Source organism: Oryctolagus cuniculus, chromosome 12 (assembly GCF_051225735.1).
Source record: "Oryctolagus cuniculus isolate XC-2025 breed Fujian yellow rabbit chromosome 12, ASM5122573v1, whole genome shotgun sequence".
In the NCBI taxonomy this organism is placed as follows: domain Eukaryota; kingdom Metazoa; phylum Chordata; class Mammalia; order Lagomorpha; family Leporidae; genus Oryctolagus; species Oryctolagus cuniculus.
In genome coordinates, this window is record NC_142878.1 from 21,972,618 (window position 1) to 21,994,192 (window position 21,575).

The 21,575-nt window shown below is 42.7% G+C and overlaps 1 protein-coding gene across 3 annotated transcripts in view; it reads right to left on the reverse strand.

Moving 5' to 3' along the window:
- Positions 1 to 921: 921 nt before the first annotated feature.
- Positions 922 to 21,575, reverse strand: part of CGRRF1 (cell growth regulator with ring finger domain 1) — a 44,679-nt gene continuing 24,025 nt past the window's right edge. For all 3 annotated transcript variants that reach the window (XM_008269675.5, XM_008269674.5, XM_070053641.2), the window contains 4 exons: positions 18,495 to 18,672; positions 18,205 to 18,352; positions 4,096 to 4,203; positions 922 to 3,866 (listed from right to left, as the gene is read on the reverse strand). In XM_008269675.5, the coding sequence (XP_008267897.3) occupies positions 3,546 to 3,866; positions 4,096 to 4,203; positions 18,205 to 18,352; positions 18,495 to 18,672 (755 nt within the window). In that variant the 3' untranslated portion in view covers positions 922 to 3,545. The remainder of the gene's footprint in view (positions 3,867 to 4,095; positions 4,204 to 18,204; positions 18,353 to 18,494; positions 18,673 to 21,575) is intronic.

A 21,575-nucleotide genomic window follows, 5' to 3' on the forward strand; every position in this document is an offset into this window, starting at 1 on the left:
AGGAACACAATACAGAAGTCATGGAAAGATAAGAGACATGATTATAGAGAGGAGGACTCTGTTCAAGATTTGGGAGGTGGAGTGAGGGAGGGAATTGTCCAGGGGGAAAAGGGACCATCAGAGGCAGGACTAAGTTACTGAGTACAGGAAGCTGAAACCTCCCCTCACCCTTCCCAAACCCCAGTCACCTGTGTTGATCTTCAAATTCCCACAAGCCAATGTAAAGCCCTTCATTCCATAACTAATGGAAAGGTTTAAAAAATAGGATAACTCCATGAAAGATAATTCAATAACTTGTGCACTTTAGTCTTAAGTAACAGGTTGTTGTTGTTTTAAGTTCTTTTCCCAGAGTTGATTTAAACATTAGAACTCTCAGCAGGCATCACGTTGGGAAGGGTTACTGAAGGAGGTGGCAGCTCACCTGTCAAGGTTGCTTGCTTGTAGCCCTGGTAGTAACTAATCTACACAAATCAAATCAAATATTTACTTTTCCAAAAATCCATTCAAATCGAATGCTTTTATAGATTTCTCTCAAAACATCGGTACTCACCACTATGGACAAATTCTAGCAAAAGCCTCTAAGAGTCAGCATATAGGGGCTCCTCAACTTTTGATAGGGTTCTATCAGATAAACCCATTGTTAAGTGGAAAACGTCATAAACTGACAATGCATCTAATATACCAAACCTACCGCACACCATGGCTTAGCAACACAACACACTGCAGCGTTGGCCGCTCAGCTTTGTGGCTAACTGGGAGCTGCCGCTCTCTGCCACGGGAGCATGCCAAGAGCAGACAGTGTCATAGCAGACATCACTAGCCCAGGAAAAGATCAAACTACAAAGTTCAGAGCCTAATGACTGTGTATGGCTTTTTCATTACTGTAAAGCTAAAAAAAATTGTAAGTTGAACCACTGTAAGTTGGGGACTGTCTGTATCTGTTTTTATTTGATTACCCACCAAACTTTTCATATTTATTACCATTGAGGCAGGAGAAAAAATTACTTTACCTGCAGCAAGAGGAACTAAAGGCAAATCATCTTGAAGAGTTATGAAAAATGACTGAGGAATACATAATCAATATGAATTACACACACACACAGTGACACAGTGGAATATTAGTCTTAAAAGGAAAATACTGATACAAGGTACAACATGGATAAACATTAAAAACATTATGGTAAGTGAAATAAGACAGACATAAAAAGACAAAGACTGTAAGACTCCACTTATTTGAAGTCCCTAGGATAGTCAAATTTGTAGACAGAAAGCAGGGTGGTGGTTATTACAGGCTGAGAAGAGGGTCATGGGAGTCACTGTTCAGTGGGCACAGGGCTTCTGTGTGGAATGATGGGAAAATTACGGAGATGGATATTGGTGAGTGTGGCACAATCAATGCACTTAATGTCACTGCATTTTATACTTAAAATAGTTAAAATGGTGAATTTTATGTTACATATCTTTTACTACCCAAAATTATGAAGAATGCAGTAAGAACACAGGCAGAATTGGTGGAATCTACCTCCAAACAGAAAGAAAATACAGGTTGAACATCCCTAATTTTAAATCTAAAATCCAAAATAATCCAAAATCCAAACTCTTGAGTACCAACATGATGCCACAAGTGGAAAATTCCACATCTGACTTCATGTGATGGGTCACAGTCAAAATATAGGTACACTACAAGTATCATACAGGCTGGGTGTACAGGATGTATATAAAACACAGAATGATTTTAGTTTAGACTTGGTTCCTGTTCCCAAGATTATCTCATTATTTCTGTGCCAATGTTCCAAAATCTGTCATAAGAAATACTCTGGTCTCAAACATTTTGGGTGAGAGATACTGAATCTGAATATATCTAAGACAGTTTAGGTACACACTGATCAGCAAAAGGAGGTAAGATGCCTAGGATGGAGGAAATGATCTGAGCATCTCTCAATTCATATGACAAAGTGAGTTTTCAAGACTAACAGACTGCCAGCCCACTGCAGCAGGGACTGTAGCTTCTGACCTCCTGTTTACAAAGGCAGCTGCGATTGAGCCTAAAGGACTTCCAGAGGGGGCTGTGTTAATCATCAATGCTCTTTCTAGTTACAAACACTCTGAGGTCAGGAGCCTTGCCTGATCCTCTAGCCCAGACTCCCTCAAAGTAGCCCCTGCGAGGTATTTATTTCATGGCTATTGAACACAGATAGGAGTTTGATGTGGCTTCTATAATGGAGACCAGATAATGTCATCTTAAGAGTGCTATGAAGGTACTTCAAAAAGTTCACAGAAAATGAAATTTAAAGGTGTTTATTTTAGTGCAACAATTTTTTGAAATACATGCATAGTTTTTTTTTCAAAATGAGCATTTTCCATGAACTTTATGAAGACTTCTCATATGTCTGATTGGAATGAAATGGTATTTTGTAAAAACCCTGATACAAAGATAAGGCATTATTCTAAACATAAGCAGGACAAAAAGGCTTGGACATCTCCCTGAACGTCATGGTTTGTTTGCCATGGTCTGCTTTCTTGGCGATTTGCTGGCGAGTTTCACTAAGGACATGGGAAGCTCTAATTCACCATTTTCTTCTCACTCATCTTGGAAGGAGTAGGGCATGGTACTTTTCTGCCTCTAAAGTTCCTCAACTCTTACAAAGCAATTGATTATTCTGAAGGATCTTGGGTTTGGAAGAAGAATACACTAGAAAACAATAGTGATTTGTTTCTTTCAGGGGTTTGTCTAGCTCTAAAACCTGTCCAGTTTTGGCCAGATACAGTGTGCAGGAGGACTTCTAAGGCAAGGCATTCAGTCTCAAGACCTTCCCTGGTAGACCATTTTCTGCTAATCTGACCACAATTGACAGGCGATTTAATAAACTTAATTACCCAAGACATTTTCTATTTTCTAAATCTGCCTCCTTGAGATGAGTATCCTTTGAATCTATGACACAAGGAGAGCAGTCAAGAACTGAACCTTGTGTTTCTGTGTGAAGAACCCATATTTAAAAATTAAGATCCATGCTCATGTAACTCTGATGCTAAGGGAAGTCAGAAACCAAATGGGTATTGATAAAAACTACTGTTTCCTGAAAGGATTTAAAGCAGGAAGCCCTTGCCAACTCCTTTATAAACTGAAAAACATACAATTACTTTAAGAAGAACTAAGTTGTTTCCTAATTACACCACAGATTTTGTCAAAGGGAAACTCTTTAGCAATCTTGAGACTTTTACCTCCTCAAATCTTAGATGGCTGGCTTTCAAAAACGATTTTTGTAATCCACAATACATGAAATCTTCTAGCTGATAAAAGGCCAACATTTACATTCTTCTGGAGGGTTGAATGGATTTTTATATATTAACACAGATGGTTTCCAGTGCTCACCATACTGAGTAGGGAGAAATCATTAGTTTTCATCATCCATGTATCGGACAAGCAGGAAGTTAGAATATCCACTGAAGTTCATTACTGTACATTTCAAGTTCCGATTACCTTCTAAGAACACGAATTTCTGCATCTTAGGTAGAAAGTGTACTTCTCAGTTGCAACAACATCCTCACGGACTTTTCAGTTTGTCTTTATCTTGCTCTTTCTGACTGCAAAGTGCAAAAGATTCCTGCACAAACTGCCTACACATTGGGCACTGCTGAAAATAGCGCACGCAGCCATCGCACAGGCACGTGTGCCGGCACGGCAGCAGCACCCAGTTCACGGCCCCGTTCTGGCAGACGACACAGTCCTTGCTGTTCTCCTCCCACGGCTCCACTTCGCTTTCAGACAGTCCGGCCCTTTCCAACAAGCTTCGGTCCGTGTTTTTTTCTTCTGGAGAGGGGTGGCTGGAGGGAGTGGTATTATTATTTGCAGACATGAAAAGTTGCTGAAAATCAAAGAAAAATCAAGGCTTAACGATAAGGATAAATGACAATGACGTTTCAAATCATGGGGCCCAAAGAGCTGCCCGAATTTGTGAGTTAGCACAGCCAAGAGCAAGGAGGAGCTGACACCTACAACCACTCACTGCGAAACACCACGGCCTCTCTCTGAGTGGCTATCCTTGAAATTCTGTGAACAAACTGACACAGGTCAGACTACAGGGCACGACTTACCTTAAGATCATGAAATTGACCTTGAGCCAAGAGTAAATACTGATACAATATTCTGCAGGGAAGCTTGTAAGTCTTATCAGGAATATGAATTACTGACACCATGGAAATCTAAAACAAAAAATTGAACAGCAGTCAGTATTTAACCTCCTTACGTTATTTCACAAATACAAGGCAAATGTTTCTCAAAGAGACAGATAAATTAGAAAATTTAATCTGTATAAACACTGTCATTGAAGAGGATTCAATTACTGACATGTTTTTGCCAGTTACTTTAATTGCATTCAAATTTATAGATTTAAAGTGATTCCAATAAAAATACCAATGAACTTTTTTTATGGTGTTATATGCATGGAATCAAAAATTCCCCTAAGGAAAAAGAAACACATTAGAATAGCTAGGAAAACACTGAAAAAGAGAGAGCCATGAAAGAGACTAGCCCAGTCAAACATGAAAACACGCTACAGAACTTCTCAAATTCAATGTGTGATGTTGGCACATGGAAGATGAGAAACAATCCAGACACAGACCTAAATATGTATAAAATATGATAAAGGTATCATCTCAAATCAATGGGAAAGCATTTTTTTTTTTTAATAAACACTATTGGTTGGGGTGGGCTCTGTGGCACAGCAAGTTAAGCTGCCGCTGGTGCACCCTCATACCATATTGGAGTGCCGGTTTGAGTCCTGGCTACACGCTTCCAACCAGCTCCCTGCTGGTGCAACTCGGAACCAGCAGACGGATGATGGATCAAGCACTTGGGTCCCTACCCATGTAGAGACCCAAAGGAGTTTCTGGCTCCTGGCTTCGGCCTGACCCAGGCCCTGCTGTTGCAGTCATTTGGAGAGTGAATCAGTGGATGGAAGATCTGTCTCTCTCTGCCTTTAAAATAAACAAACGCTATTGGGACAACTGAATAGCTATTTGCAAACACAGAGACTAAATGCATTCCTCACATTGCATATAAAAATAAACGACAAAAGCATTGGGCACCTAAATGTAAAAAAACAAAAAAAACAAAAAACATGGCAAGTATCGGAAAAAAATTGGGTAAATTCATTTTAGTCTCAGTGTAGGGAAAAGATTTTATAACTACAAACCAGATAACCCTGGTACATTCAGCTATATAAAAATTAAAAACTTCTGACAGAAAAGAACCATCAGCAATGTCAAAACATGATAAACGAGACCAGAATATTCATAGTACTTATTGCTGATTGCAGTTTGATATCCCTAATTTATGAAGAATGCTTAAAAACTGAAGGAAAAACTGACCAAAATCCTATACAAAATTGAGCAAAGTAGATAAACGGACAATTCACAGGAAGATATAAATATGGCCCTTAGCCATATTAAGAAATGTTCAACTGAATCTTCACTGTTTCTCACTCACCAGACTAACAAAGATCTAAAAGCTTGTCAATATACTCTATATAGAAACTGTCAATCTCATTTGTTGCTGGTGGAAATGTTAAAAAAAGTACAACTTGGAAGGTACAGTCCCAGTGGAGAACTTGGCAACATTTAATAAAATGACATGCATTTACACTTCACCCACTAACTCCAACAATATTAGGACAGCCAGTACATGATCGTATGCTACTGAAGAAGACTGGAGGGGCCGGCGGTGAAGCTGCCGCCTGCCGTGCCGGCATCCCATACAGGCGCCGGAACAAGTCTCAGCTGCTCCACTTCTCATCCAGCTCTCTGCTATGGCAGGGAAAGCAACGGAAGATGGCTCAAGTCCTTGGGCCCCTATACCCATGTTGGGAGACCTGGAAGAAGCTCCTGGCTTTGGATTGGCCCACCTCTGGCTGGTGCGGCCATTTGAGGAGTGAGCCAGCAGGTGGAAGACCTCTCTCTCTCTGCATCTGCCTCTCTCTAACTCTGCCTTTCAAATAAATAAAATATTAAAAAAACAAACACACAAAGAAAAAGACTGGAAACCACCTGGATGTCTGAGCACAAGAGACTGGCAGGATAATTACGGGACACACACACCATACTGGAGGATGGTGCTATTCACAATCCCAAACGCCATAATCCTGAGTGTTAAAATCCTGAAAGGTCAAAGTCCCTAAATTCTAAAATCCCTAAAGTTCAAAACCCCCAAATGACAATTCTAAAAGACTAACTGAAATCCTAAAAGCAGAAATCAAAGAAATAAAAAATTACAATTCCCCTATGAAGAAAGTGTATGGTAAGTGGGTGGAATGCTCAGCCCTGGGGAAAGCATTAGCGTGTTTTCAGCTGTCCGCTGGGTAGCTGTCCAACTCTGCAGCCAAGTGTGCCTCTACCCCACACACATAGCACTGTGCTAGCACCCTTCTCAGTCAACGAAAAGAATTCAGCAAATTCTGACCAAAGACACTTGTGTTCTTCCAGTGTGGCAAAGCATATTAAATGGTGAACTATTCTTGGTAAGGGAGCTGTCACAGAAGAGAGTCTTCTCATATTACCACCAACTGTAACATAGAAAAACTAGCACAGGATGCAATTTGCTCAATGGATGGCAAATGTTCCCATTGCTATTTATCAAATAGAAGAATTTCATGGAAAATACATATTATGAAAAAAACTATGCACGGATTCCAAAACTTTGCACCAAAATAAATTTATTTTAAAAATCTTTATTTAAGAGACAGGGGTGGAGGGAAACTGAGCCAGAGTGAGAATGTTCCCATTCATGGCTCATTTCCAAACGCCCCACAGCGGTCTAGGGTTGGACCAGGCTGAAGCCAGGTCTCCCATGTGGGTGGCAGGGACACCAGTACTTGGGCCATCACCTACTGCCTGCCATAGTGCACATTAGCCAGACATTGGAATTGGAAGTGAAGCCAGGACTCGAACTCCGGCACTCCAGTATGGGATGCAGGCATCCCAACCCAGTGCACGAACCAATAGGCCAAATTCCAACTCAATAGACTTACTTTTAATTTCATCTTTCCATGAACTTCTGGAAGTGCCTGCAATTCATAGAACTCAATGTCCCTGAGCTGAAAATTCTGGAACTTATCTACTCACTTAAGGAACCAAATTTCTATTGAATCTTCAAACCACAATGACAGATCCCGACTTCTGTGTGACAAAAGGCTTCTAAAAGTAAATTTCAAACTGTTACCAATACAGTTTGTTTCTTCTATTGAGCTCCATGCCTTTAGTAGATAATTCAGATGAGTAGATTCACCATATGATACAACAGTAACAGAAATGGAAGTTTAAAAATATGTCAGGAGCTGGAGCTGTGGCGCAGTGGGCTGAGGTAGCATCTGCAGTGCCCGCATTCCATATGGGCACCAGTTCGAGTCCCGGCTGCCCCATTTCTGATCCAGCTCCCTGCTAATGTGCTTGGGAAAGCAGTGGAGGATGGTCCAAGTGCTTGGGCCCCTGCAACCATGTAGGAGACCTGGAAGGAGTTTCGGCTCCTGACTTCAGATCAGTCTAGCTCCAGCCATTGTGGCTATTTGGGGAGTGAACCAGCAGATTGAAGAGCTCTCACTCGGGTGTGTGTGTGCGTGTGTGTGTGTGTATGTGTGCGTCTTCCTCTCTCTCTATAATTCTGACTTATAAATAAAATAAATCTTTAAAAAAATTAAAAACATGTCGGCCGGTGCTGTGGCTCACTTGGCTAATCCTCTGCCTGCGGCGTTGGCACCCCAGGTTCTAGCCCCAGTTGGGGTGCCAGGTACTAGTCCCAGTTGCTCCTCTTCCAGTCCAGCTCTCTGCTGTGGCCTGGGAGGGCAGTGGAGGATGGCACAAGTGCTTGGGTCCCTGCACCCACATGGGAGACTGAGAAGAAGCACCTGGCTCCTGGCTTTGGATCGGCAGGCATATCGTGCCAGCCGTAGCAGCCATTAGGGGAGTGAACCAATGGAAGGAAGACCTTTCTCTCTGTCTCTCTCTGTCTATAACTCTACCTGTCAAAATAAATAAATAATAAATACATGTCATTTGTCTGCACTGGCATTAGTTTCGGCTGATAAAATTCCGTAAAGTGGCACCTGTCTGAGGAAGCAGTGAAGTAATGACCGGTATGAAAGTAATTGTGGGCAGAGTAGGATAAGGAGACAGGCAGTGGTGCTGCTGTCTGGTCACCAGTACTGGTTTTCACCATGCCCAGGGTGTGTATTTGAATGTGAAATGGGTTTCTGCATGCCCAAAACATCTCAGAAGCACAGCACAGAAGATGGGAAAATTTGACCGGATCTGCACAGAAGAGTTCCAAAAGGAGCAGCACCAGGCAGAAAATGAATGTGAATGAACTCTGAGGACAGTCATGACCCAAAGAACGCCATGACGCATGACGTAAAACGTTAGCTGGTGAAAGTCAGCTGGCTCTCAGCGACTACCCCCTTGCAACTGCTCACCATCTATCCCTACCATAGACTTTTTCATGTGTTGGCTTTTCTTTTTAGTACTTGTTTTTTTCTTTTTGTGTTCCCCCCTGTTTTAAATTATCAGTACTATATTTTGCAACTCACTAAGCCATGTATTTTACCTTTGTGTCATTTCCAATACTGGACATATTAATGATGTAAATGCTTTCAGAGAGTTCTAATTTGTTCTTGACATTTAACAAAGGTTTTTGCTCTGCAAAAGCACATTTTGTTGCAACATTGGCTTGGTGTATAAGCACTGTGCACATCTATAAAAATGCTGAAATTTCCTCAACAAATAAAAAGATGTCCTGTTGGTACACTGCAATTTGTGAAACATAAAGTTTCTATAGATCTTCGATCTTTGGGTGAGTGTTATCTGCGGTGGTGAGCCATCATGGTTTTTGATGGGTCTTATCAAAACATTCAGGCTGTCTATCCCAGTATTTCAGATAAGCACAGTTACCAAGCTCGGCACATACAGTAACGAACCATCGTGATGTGCACCTGCACATTTTGCTTTCTGATCTATTTCTTTATGAATGCCATTCGCTCATTACTCATACCCATGCAACTGTCCTTATACATAAATGTTTATGCGTGTAAAAACAAGTATGCTATTACTGCCTATTTTATGGGCAAAGTGGCCTATGAAGTACTGTATTGTGTTTTTATGTTTCTCAAGTACATCTCTCTTTTTTTTAAAAAAAGATTCATTTATTTATTTGAAAGTCTGAGTTACACAGCAAGAGGAAGACACACACACACACACACACACACACAGAGAGAGAGAGAGAGAGAGAGAGAGAGAGAGAGAGACTGACCTTCCACACACTATTTCACTCTCCAAATGGCCACAATGATTGGAGCTGGGCCAGGCTGAAACCAGGAGTTTCTTCTGGGTCTCCCACATGGGGCAGGGGCCCAAACACTTGATCCATCTTCTGCTGCTTTCCCAGGAGCATTAGCAGGGAGCTGGATCAGAAGTGGAGCAGGCAGAACTCAAAACAGTGCCGATATGGGATACTGGTGTTACAGGCAGTAGCTTTACCTGTTATGCCACAATGCTGGTCCCAAAAATCTTCTTAAAAATGTAAATGTCTTTTACAAATTTTAAAAATTATTTTTCCAGAATTATTAGACTGTTGATCTTTTGGGATTTCAACACCTGGGTTTTTGGTCTCCAGGACTGTGTCTTTCGTGATTATCTGCAAACCCAATGGAACACTACACAGCTGTTCAAAGCTGGGGTGGGGGGGTGGGGGTGATCTCTTCTAATTGATCCGGAGGGATTTCTAAGAGACACCGTGAAGTGAAATAAGCAAAGTACAGAAGAGCATCTACAAGAACAATTTAAAAATGTAATGGAAAATAGAATCAAAAGATGTTTTATTTGGTGCAAAAATTTTTTGAAGTCTAGAACCGACCCAGTGGCGCAGCAGGTAACACCACCGCTTGCAGTGCCAGGATCCCATATCAGAGTGCTGCTCCGAGTCTGGACTGCTCTGATTCTGATCCGGCCCCTTGCTAATGCACCTGAAAAATGAGACAGCAGCAGATGATGGCCCAAGTGCTGGGGTCCCTGCCCCTAGGTAGGAGACCAGATGGAGTTCCTGGCTTCTTCCTGGCCCAGTCCTGGCTGTTACAGCCTTGTGGGGAGTAAACCACACAGATCTCTCTGTCACTTTGACATTCAAAAATATAAACAAACATATATTAAAAAAAGTTTAAATTTGTGCTTTTCACAAACATTTTCGATGAACTTTTTAATTACAGCATAGATAATGGGTTACCCTTTGTGTAAGATGGAACAGAAAATAGGAACCACCAGGAGGATAAACAGAAAACAATGAATTTGGTTATTTACAAGGACGGGGCTGTGGAGAATGGAGTACAGGGGATGTGGAAGAGGATACTGACTGTATCACTGCAAACAGTTTTGTGATTTTTGAGAGAACTAAGCCAAGCTAATTTACGCACACAGGTGGACTATAAACTCTCAGCAGAGCCTTGGCAGGAAGCAGACAGAGAGCAGTTTGGGCAAGCAGAGTAAGTGTATTTAGTAATGAAATGGAAACCACTGGAGGAAAAAAAAGGAATTCATGAGAGCATAGAGATAGCAAACAGATGAACAAGCAAATAAACGGAAGAGAAGCGAAGTCCCTAGTTTGTCACAGAACGCTGAAGACTGACTGGAAGGAGAGCTAAATTTGGAAAATGACCTCTTTGCAACCATTGTGATAAAGATAAAACCTGGCAAGAATCGTCAATATCAAATATTAACTCCAGGGGAAATTTCTGATAAAAAAGCAGGATATTTGCATGGTCTTGAAATGTTTCCTGGAGAGGACAGAGTAAGACAGCGGAACACAGCCTTCCAGCAATTGTCCACTCGTAGCGCCCTCCAGAAATATCAGCTTGAATATTTATCCATGTAGGAAAGTGTCTTCATACGAGCCTCAGTGCCTTCCCACAGACCAAGGAGGGCAAAAACGGAAACCGTGGAGAAATGAGGTAACACCTAGACTGAGGGACGGAAATCAGCGTCACTCATGTGATAAAAAGGGGACGCCTGCTTCTGGAGGTGACACCCTAGGACAGGTCGTCACCTGCAGGTCACTGGCTCCAAACGCACAGCTCTGATCTGACCACGAAGAAAGACGAACAAAACGAGAGTGCTGTGCTTCACAGAAGGGTGTCATGTGACTGCACCTGTGAAAAATGCCGATGTCATACAGACAAAGGCAGGCTGTGGGGAGTTCCAAATTAACGTAGGTTAAAAATGCACAACAAATACAAAGTCTGCATCTAGACTCCAACCTGTACTAGAGGGAAAAATATGTTGTGAACGACACTGCAGGTATCAACTGACTTGTTAGTATAATAAAATACCTGAAGCAGGCTACTTTATAAACAAAGAAGTTTACCTTGACCACAGTTCTGGAGGTGTCAGATGTAGGGGGCCCCATCTGGCCACGGCTGTCCTTATGTCAGAGTCCAGAGGTGGCGCAAAGCATCACGTGGGAGCTGGTGCTGTGGCATAATGGGTTAAGCCGCCTGCAGCGTCAGCATCCCATATGGGTATTGGTTTGTGTCTCAGCTGCTCCACTTCCGATCTAGCTCCCTGCTAATGTGCCTGGGAAACCACAGAAGACAGCCCATGTACCTGGGCCCCTGCATTCATGTAGGAGACCTGAATGGGTCTCCAGGTTCTCCTGGTTTTGGACCAGCCCCAGCCATTGTGGTCACTTGGGGAGTAAACCAGATGGAAGATTCTCTGTCTCTCCCTCTCTCTGTAACTCTCTGCCTTTCAAATAAATAAATCTTACCAAAAAATCATGTGGCAAGAGACAGCACACTTGTCTGACTGCATCTATGTTTGTCTCTCTCTTTCTTAACAAAGCAAACAGGATTCACTCACAGGGACACCACCCAATGCCCCAATCCAATTTCATCAATTCACCCCCAGAGGCCCCACCTCTGAACACTATAACTGGACTAAGCTTCCACCCTCTCAGTACTATTAATATTATACTTTGAGGACTAAATTCCTTCATGAATTGAGGAACCAAATCATACAGGCAACAGGTTGAATAAAATATTATATCAGTGTTATTCAACTCTTACAGGTTGGATAAAATATTGTATCTATGTTAAATGTATAAAGATGGTAAGTATACTGTGGTTATTTAAGCGAACATCTTTACTATTAGGAAATACTCTCAAATAATTTGTTTAAAATGCATATGATAAATGATTCTATGATATGTATTTGTATAAATGTGTGTGTGCGCATGTGTGTATAGGCAAATAATGCAAATGATGCAATGCGAGCTGGGTAGAGTATACGGTATTCTTTTACTTTTTTATTTTTGGAGCTTTTTGAAAGGATGAACAAATAAAAAGGTTTGGAATCCCATTATAGTTGTAAAAACACAATATTCTTTACAGATTTATAGGGATTTATTAATTCAGTAATGGTTTTAGAGGTTATTAATACTAAACCAAAATGACAAAATTGGTAGAAGATAGTATTTTCACCTCATACTAACAATTCTACTATTTTTTTTTTTTTTTTAATTTTTGACAGGCAGAGTGGACAGTGAGAGAGAGAGACAGAGAGAGAAAGGTCTTCCTTTTGCCGTTGGTTCACCCTCCAATGGCCGCCGCTGCAGCCGGCGCACCGCGCTGATCCGATGGCAGGAGCCAGGAGCCAGGTGCTTTTCCTGGTCTCCCATGGGGTGCAGGGCCCAAGCACCTGGGCCATCCTCCACTGCACTCCCTGGCCACAGCAGAGAGCTGGCCTGGAAGAGGGGCAACCGGGACAGAATCCGGCGCCCCGACCGGGACTAGAACCCGGTGTGCCGGCGCCGCAAGGTGGAGGATTAGCCTATTGAGCCACGGCGCCGGCCTCTACTATTTCTTTTAATATATAAAGCCCCAAAGCAATTGTCATGCTAGACATATATATGTATATATATGGTATATATGTGTGTGTATATATATGTATGCGTGCATATATATATATGTGTGTGTGTGTGTGGTTGTAGGTATATGTTTGATATGGAAAAGATGTTCAAATAACTTAAATGAAAGCATGGTTAAAAGCACTACAATTTGATCCTGTTAGATATATAAAGATCTGGAAAGTTCCAAATAGTCCACAATACTTATCTTTGGATAATAAAACACAGGTAATTACACTTTTCTCTTTTTGCCTTATCTAGATTTTTGTAAATTTTTTGTTGTTATAAACATGTGCGATTAGAATAATACAGAAACAAAACCACCACCATAACTAAGTAAAAATGAAAACCTTTTAAAATAAAATTTTCCGCCCGCACCATGGCTCACTTGGCTAATCCTCCGCCTGCGGTGCAGGCACACCGGGTTCTAGTCCCAGTTGGGGTGCCAGATTTGGTTCCGGTTGCTTCTCTTCCAGGCCAGCTCTCTGCTGTGGCCTGGGAGTGCAGTGGAGGATGGCCCAAGTACTTGGGCCCTGTACCCCATGGGAGACCAGGAGGAAGCACCTGGCTCCTGGCTTTGGATTGGCACAGTGTACTGGCCGTAGCGGCCATTTGGGGGGTGAACCAATGGAAAAAGGAAGACCTTTCTCTCTGTCTCTCGCTCTCACTGTCTAACTCTGCCTGTCAATAAATAAATAAATACATTTAAAAAACTTTTCCAATAATTCTTGCTTTCCTCTTTCTACCTAAAACAACAAACTGGTTCCTAACTATATTACCTAAAACTAATCTTTTACTGTTACAACAGGAATAAGAGAATTTTTTTTCCTTAGAGTCCCCGACACCAGTTAAATACCAAAAATCACCTATGAAAAAGAATATAAAACCTTCTGTTTGCCTTTAAAATCATGAATGAGAACATTAATCCAAAATACAGTGATAAATGTGCTTTAGTGCAATTGTAGCCCCCATAAGAGATGCAAGATTCCCAGGAAAAATGAGAGCGAGCCCACAGATTAGAAAGACAGACACAAGGAGACCCAGACAGGGGACAACTAGACAAAGGACAAGAGGAAATGCCACCGGCCCTGGAGCTGGGCACGTGAGCCTTCCACAGCTGCAGCCGCGGCGGCTCCGTTTCAATTCCATCAGAGACCTGATGGCAAATTCTCACCTTGTAACTGCACTGAACCGTACACTCGAAAATGGTAAAAGAGGTACCTTTTTGTTATTTACTTATTTATTCATTTTTTTGACAGGCAGAGTGGACAGTGAGAGAGAGAGAGAGACAGAGAGAAAGGTCTTCCTTTTGCCGTTGGTTCACCCTCCAATGGCTGCCGCGGCTGGCGCGCTGTAGCCGGCGCACCGCGCTGATCCAAAGCCAGGAGCCAGGTGCTTCTCCTGGTCTCCCATGGGGTGCAGGGCCCAAGCACTTGGGCCATCCTCCACTGCACTCCCGGGCCACAGCAGAAAGCTGGCCTGGAAGAGGGGCAACCGGGACAGAATCCGGCGCCCCGACCGGGACTAGAACCCGGTGTGCCGGCGCCGCAAGGCGGAGGATTAGCCTAGTGAGCCACGGCGCCGGCCCGTTATTTATTTTCACACACACACACACACACACACACACACACCTTTTCTGTTTGGATGGAGGAAGAAAATTAGAAAACCAAGAAGACACCTAGCACACTGAATGCAGACAGCACCATTAGTGAAAGGAAGGGGAAAAAATGACCAAGATCTGTCTTTTTTGTTCAAGACAAAAGCAAAAGGTAGCAGTGGCTGAGATGCTGACTGGGATGTACAACACACCGCAGGGTACCTGGGTTCCCAGGGGGAACACTGGCTCCTGACCCCAGCTTCCTGCTAAAGGAGACCCTGGCAGGCAGTGATGCGCTGAACTAGTTACGTCTCTGCCACTCACCTGGGAGACCTGGATTGAGTTCCCAGCTCCTGGCTTCAGTCTCTGGCCACTGTGGGACTTTGGGGGAATGTACCAGTGGATGGGAGAGCCCTCCATCTCTCTCAAAGAAATAATAAAGATAATTTTTGAAAGTTTAACTGGAAGGATACAACAGGAAACAGAACTCATGGAACCTCGAAGAGATGGGGGTGAGAAGAGGGTCACCTTCCCCAGGCAGGCGGTGCAAAGAAGGAAGAGGTTGGAAGATAAAGCACCGGATTAACAGGTCTGCTCATCCTCAACTGAAAGCGCAGGAAGAAGGGGGAGAGGGAGGATGGATAAAGGAAGCAGGAAAATCAGACCCCCCCCCCCCACACACACACCACCTCATGCACACGCAGGAGTCTTGCTGTGAAGCTCTGTGAGGGCCACAGACATCACCTGGGGTGACTTCTTTTTACCCACCTTTATTGAGCACCTACTGTATTCCAGGCTAGGTTCTGGAAATACACTGCTGTTGGCATGACTTTTTTTTTTTTTTTTTTTTTTTTTTTGACAGGCAGAGTGGACAGTGAGAGAGAGAGACAGAGAGAAAGGTCTTCCTTTGCCGTTGGTTCACCCTCCAATGGCCGCCGCGCTGCGGCCGGCACACCGCGCTGATCCGATGGCAGGAGCCAGGAGCCAGGTGCTTTTCCTGGTCTCCCATGGGGTGCAGGGCCCAAGCACTTGGGCCATCCTCCACTGCACTCCCTGGCCACAGCAGAGGGCTGGCCTGAAAGAGAGGCAACCGGGACAGAATCCGGCTCCCTGACCGGGACTAGAACCCGGTGTGCCGGCGCCGCTAGGCAGAGGATTAGTGTTGGCATGACTTTTTTGAAACTGTACATATTGGGGCCAGCATTGTGGCATGGCAGGTGAAGTTGCCACCTGTGATGCCGGCATCCCATATGGACGCCAGTTCCAGTCTCGGCTGCTCCACTTTCCTAGGAAAGCAGCAGAGGATGGCCTGAGTGGTTGGGCCCTTGCACTCACATGGGGAACAACCTTTACCCAAAATGCTTGGAATCAGAAGGGTTTGGGGATTTCCAATTTTTTTCAGTCTTTGAAATATTTTGCATACACACAGTGAGAAATCGTGGGCATGGGACCCAAGTCTAAAGAGGAAGTTCATTTGTTTCATAAATACATTACAAACACACAGCCTGAAGGTAATTTCATACAGTATTTTGAGTTTTGAATGTGACCTGTCAAGTTAAGAGGTCAAGAAACTCCACAACAAAACAAACAGCCCAGTTAAGAGATGGGCAAAGGACTTAAACAGACATTTTCAAGAGGAAATCCAAATGGCCAACAGACACATGAAAAAATATTCAGGATCACTAGCCATCAGGGAAATGCAAATCAAAACCACAAGGAGGTTTCACCTAAACCCAGTTAGAGTAGCTTTCATACAGAAATCAACAAACAACAAATGCTGGTAAGGATATGGGGGAAAATGTACCCTAATCCACTGTTGGTGGGAATCTAAACTGATAAAACCACTATTTAAGACAATATGGAAATACCTCAGAAATTTGAATATAGACCTACCATATGACTCAGCCATCCTATTCCTAGGAATTTACCCAAGGGAAATGAAATCAACAAATAAAAGTGTTATCTGCACCCCCATGTTTATTGCAGCTCAACTCACAATAGCTAAGAAATAGAATCAACCTAAATGCCTGCCAATTGAAGACTGGATAAAAAAATTATGGAATATGTATTCTATGGAATACTACACAGTGTTTTAAAAAAATGACATCTGGTCATTTGCAACAAAATGAATGAATCTAGAAAACATCATACTTGGTGAAATAAGCCAGTCCCAAAGGGACAAATATCATATGTTCCCTCTGATCTGTGATAAGTAATAGAGCACCTAAAAGGAAATCTGTAGAAGTGAAACTGACACTTTGAGAAGCAAAGACTTGAACAGTCCTTGTCTTGACTGTTAAGGAACAGTTTTTTTTTTTTTTTCTTCTTCATACTATTTGTTGAACTCCTTACTTAACACAGAGTTAATCATATATGTATAAAGTCAATTGAAACTAGATCTCAGTGAAAAATAAGAGTGGGAATAAGAGAGGGAGGAGGAAGTTTGTAACTATAAAGCTGTATAGTTCCATACACATTCCTACAGACTTGCTTCTAAGAGTACAGTTTAAAAACTTGCCATGGGACCCCAAATCCCATTAAGCTGGGTGGTAAATATGCCATCTTAAGTGTTAAAGCAATAATACAGGTAGGATTAAGTGTTAAAAGGACCATATAAATAAGATCAAGTGCCTGGTAATAATAATAGAATTAAAAAGGAGTGACTGTTCCAACATGGGAAGCAGTCCACACAGCAGATTCATAGAATGACAATCACTTTAAACAGCACTCTGACCTCAGAATCAGCCCTTAAGGCATTCTGGTCTGGCTGAAAAAGCCCATGAGAGCATTTTAGGCATGGAAAGCCAAGACACTGTGGCAAAAAAAATATCCACATGAAGATCTCTGTGGGTGAGATCCCAGTGGAAAGAAGTGGCCATCAAAGAAGGATGTACTTTTTATCTGAAGGGAGGAGAGAACTTCCATTTTGCTTATGCCATTGTCTAAATACTGATGGGGATTGTAGATTCAAAAGGCTTGCATAGCCTAGGCAGCTCATGTCAAGAACCTTGGTTGATCACTGATATCATACATGAAAGAGTGTTAATTGTTAAATTATCAGCAGGAGTCACTGTGTACTTACTTCCCATGCAGGACCTCTGTCCTCAATGAGTTGTATTGTGAGAATTAACTGTAAAACTTGTTCTCAAACAGTTCTTTTGTGTATGTGTGCAAATCGTTGAAATCTTTACTTGGTATAGAGTTGGTCTTTTGTGTATAAAGTTAATTAAAAATGATTCTTAATGGAGAATGGGACTGGGAATGGGAGAGAGAGGAGGAGGTAGGGTGGGAGGGTGGGTATGGTGGGAAGAATAACTATATTTCTAAAGTTCTACTTATGAAATTTGTATTCCTTAAATAAAAGGTTTCTTTGGGGAAAATAAAAATAAATAAACATGCTTCTCAACAGAATTTTGTCTATGTAGCAAACATGACAGATGTGGAATTTATGACATTATCTTAAAGCAACCAAAACCTTTCTTTTATTTTCTAAATAGTTATATTTTTGTGACTCATAAGGCACTATTACACATGTAATAATCATGTTAGGTATATGTCCAGACCAAATGCATATCTTCAGAAATGAAAACCTTTTCCATTTTGCCAAATAATTAAGAACCAACATTCAAACCATGTGAAGACAATGCTCTCAGAATTGTAAATTACTTACGATGTCATAAATTTCTCGGTCATCCTCGTCAGCTAAGGTCAACAGCGCTACAAGTGGATAGCGAGATCTGGGCACTGCACCAAAGTCTTCAATTTTAGTGTCTTTTGGTAACTGGCAATATATTTCTTCTTTGCTGTCCTTTTTAATACTTTTTGAAAATGTAAAGGAAAATTGCCAAGATGGTCAAAATAAAAACAATTTTAAAAAAGGATCAATAACTAAGCAACATTTACTGTAACCATAAAAATCTGATTTTAATGTGCTAACAGGCATAGCAGATAGAAGGATACAAATACTGTTCTTGATACAGATATTCGCTATACAGAGCATCTTCTAAAGCTTGGGGGGTGCTTATTCTGAAGCAGTAAACGTGCTTCTGCAGGGCTTCATATAACTTCTGCACACTGCACCCCCAGTAGCAGGTAAGGTGGCTATCTTCAAGGCAATCTGTTGTCAAGGTTAGGCCAGCTGCAGAAAACAAACCAGAAACAGAATGGGAATTACCTAGTATAACGAGTACAATGACACAGGGTGCATAACACAAGTTTCCTTCTGGAAGCTGGCCAGCCTGCTGGCAATTAATGGAACTTGTTATAAGGTAGATATCTACAAAGGGTGGAACTGGCCTCTACTACAACAAGAGATATAAAAATCTCAGTGTCTACACAACTTTGGGGTGCTACCAGTCAACTTCTCACTACTTATCCATCTAAGCTTAGAAATTATCAATTTAATTTTTCTCTTTTGGCAACTCAAGGCTTTCTCCACTCTAATGGTATAAATAACTCTAACTACAAGAAATGGTGCAGCAGGGGAGAGCTGTCTCCAAAAGCAGATACCCACAACCCATGGTATCTAGAAGACTTCACTGGAGTAAGAAAAAAGAGTGAAAAGAGTGTGACCTTTACTGATGTTGATATGCAACATGACTACGCACTCTTGTCATACAGCGAATGTGCCCTGTAATTTGCAAAATATCCTGAGGAGTGAGTAGGGATTCCAAAACACAGAGGGTTTAATAGTAATATCCCTGTTCATCTGTTTTTGTTCAACATAAGAAAAGATAATGCAATTCAAAAGGACCCAAGTGGCTATATAAAGTGTAACGGACATACAAACTGTATTATACAACTTTTTCTTCTGTAACACTTACACAGGACTTACTATATGGTTTTCCCCCCTCAACAGTGGCAGTTGTAACAATATCAAGTTCAAGGGTAGTGACATCCAAGGGCTCAAACTGCTGGCTGTGCAAGCTGCAACATTCAGCAGTGTACCAGACTTGACCAAAGGGCAGTTTTGATGGCTGTTCTTGGCTGAACAGTAATGGTCTCTTATTCTGGCTCTCCGCACCTAGTAGCAATTCTTTAAACCATACAGTAGCTTTTTATTACATTTGTTTCTGTTGCTTGCTGATAGGAATTCTGATTGCTACATTACCTGTGTTTAAAAATGTGGTCAAGAGCAGGTGTTAAAGAAGATACACAAATACAAGCAGATGCTTGAATTTTAATTGGCAGGAATTTTGCATACAAATGAAGCAGAATTTGATTCTGAACTTCTTGATTCCAATCAGGTATTAATTCAAGAATGGAAAATTCTATTAGCTATTAAATAGCTGAAGAAAACATCCCATTATTATAACTGCACACACACACACACACACACAATCATAGATACTTTTCTCAATGTCATTGTAGAACCATTCAATGTGAGGCAAGAGAAAAAAATTGTAAATAGAAGTAGATAGGAGGGGCCAGTGCTGTGGCAAAGTAGGTAAAGCCACCACCTGCAGTGCCGGCATCCCATATGGGCGCCAGTTCAAGTTCCAGCTGCTCTACTTCCAATCCAGCTCTCTGCTATGGCCAGGGAAAGCAGTACAAGATGGCCCAAGTCCTTGGGCCCCTGCACCAGCATGGGAAACCCAGAAGCAGCTCCTGGCTCCTGGCTTTGGATTGGCACAGCTCCGGCCACTGTGGGCAACTGAGGAGTGAACCAGCAGATGGAAGACTCTCTGTCTCTCCTCCTCTCTCTGTGTAACTCTGACTTTCAAGTAAAATAAATAAATCTTTTTTTTAAAAAAAGTAGTAGATAGGAAAGGGTAAACTAGAAAAAGCTCATGAAAAAAAGTGGAAAAAGAAAACCCCCAATATAATCTCTTAATATTCTTGTATTACTGGAAGATATATGGAAAGATGTATGAATAAGGCTATTAACTATAGCACTAGTTATCATAGCAAAATGCTGGAATGAACCCAAATGACAAGGAAGAGGAAATGAGGCCGGTGCTGCTGCTCACTAGGCTAATCCTCCACCTTGCGGTGCCGGCACACCGGGTTCTAGTCCCGGTCGGGGCGCCGGATTCTGTCCCGGTTGCCCCTCTTCCAGGCCAGCCCTCTGCTGTGGCCCGGGAGTGCAGTGGAGGATGGCCCAGGTGCTTGGGCCCTGCACCCCATGGAAGACCAGGAAAAGCACCTGGATCCTGGCTCCTGCCATCGGATCAGCGCGGTGCGCCGGCCGCGGCGGCCATTGGAGGGTGAACCAACGGCAAAGGAAGACCTTTCTCTCTGTCTCTCTCTCACTGTCCACTCTGCCTGTCAAAAAAAAAAAAAAAAAAAAAAAAAAAAAAAAAAAGGAAGAGGAAATGGAATGAGTAATATACGGAACTCAACAAGGATGTACTATGCAGCTATTAAAAAAGCGTGAGCTGGCCGGCGCCGCGGCTCAACAGGCTAATCCTCCGCCTAGCGGCGCCGGCACACCGGGTTCTAGTCCCGGTTGGGGTGCTGGATTCTGTCCCGGTTGCCCCTCTTCCAGGCCAGCCCTCTGCTGTGGCCAGGGAGTGCAGTGGAGGATGGCCCAGGTGCTTGGGCCCTGCACCCCATGGGAGACCAGGAGAAGCACCTGGCTCCTGGCTCCTGCCATCAGATCAGCGCGGTGCGCTGGCCGCAGCGCGCCGGCCGCGGCGGCCATTGGAGGGTGAACCAACGGCAAAAGGAAGACCTTCCTCTCTGTCTCTCTCTCTCACTGTCCACTCTGCCTGTCAAAAAAAAAAAAAAAAAAAAAAAAAAGCGTGAGCTAAGGTAGGCATCTGGTAAGTAATTAAGATATCCCCTGGGAGGCATGCATCCTATACTGGAGTACCTGGATCTGAGTCCAGTCTCTGCTTCTGATTCTAGCTCCCTGCTCACACACACTCTGGAAGGCAATAGACGACGCTTCAAGTAGCAGGTTCCTGCCACCCATGTGGCAGACCAGGATAGAGTTTCTGGCTCCTTGCTTTGGCCTGATATAATTCTAGCTGTTGTGGGTACCTGGGGGAATGAATTAGCAGATGGAAGATTTCTCTCGCTCTCTCTCTTTCTCTCCAT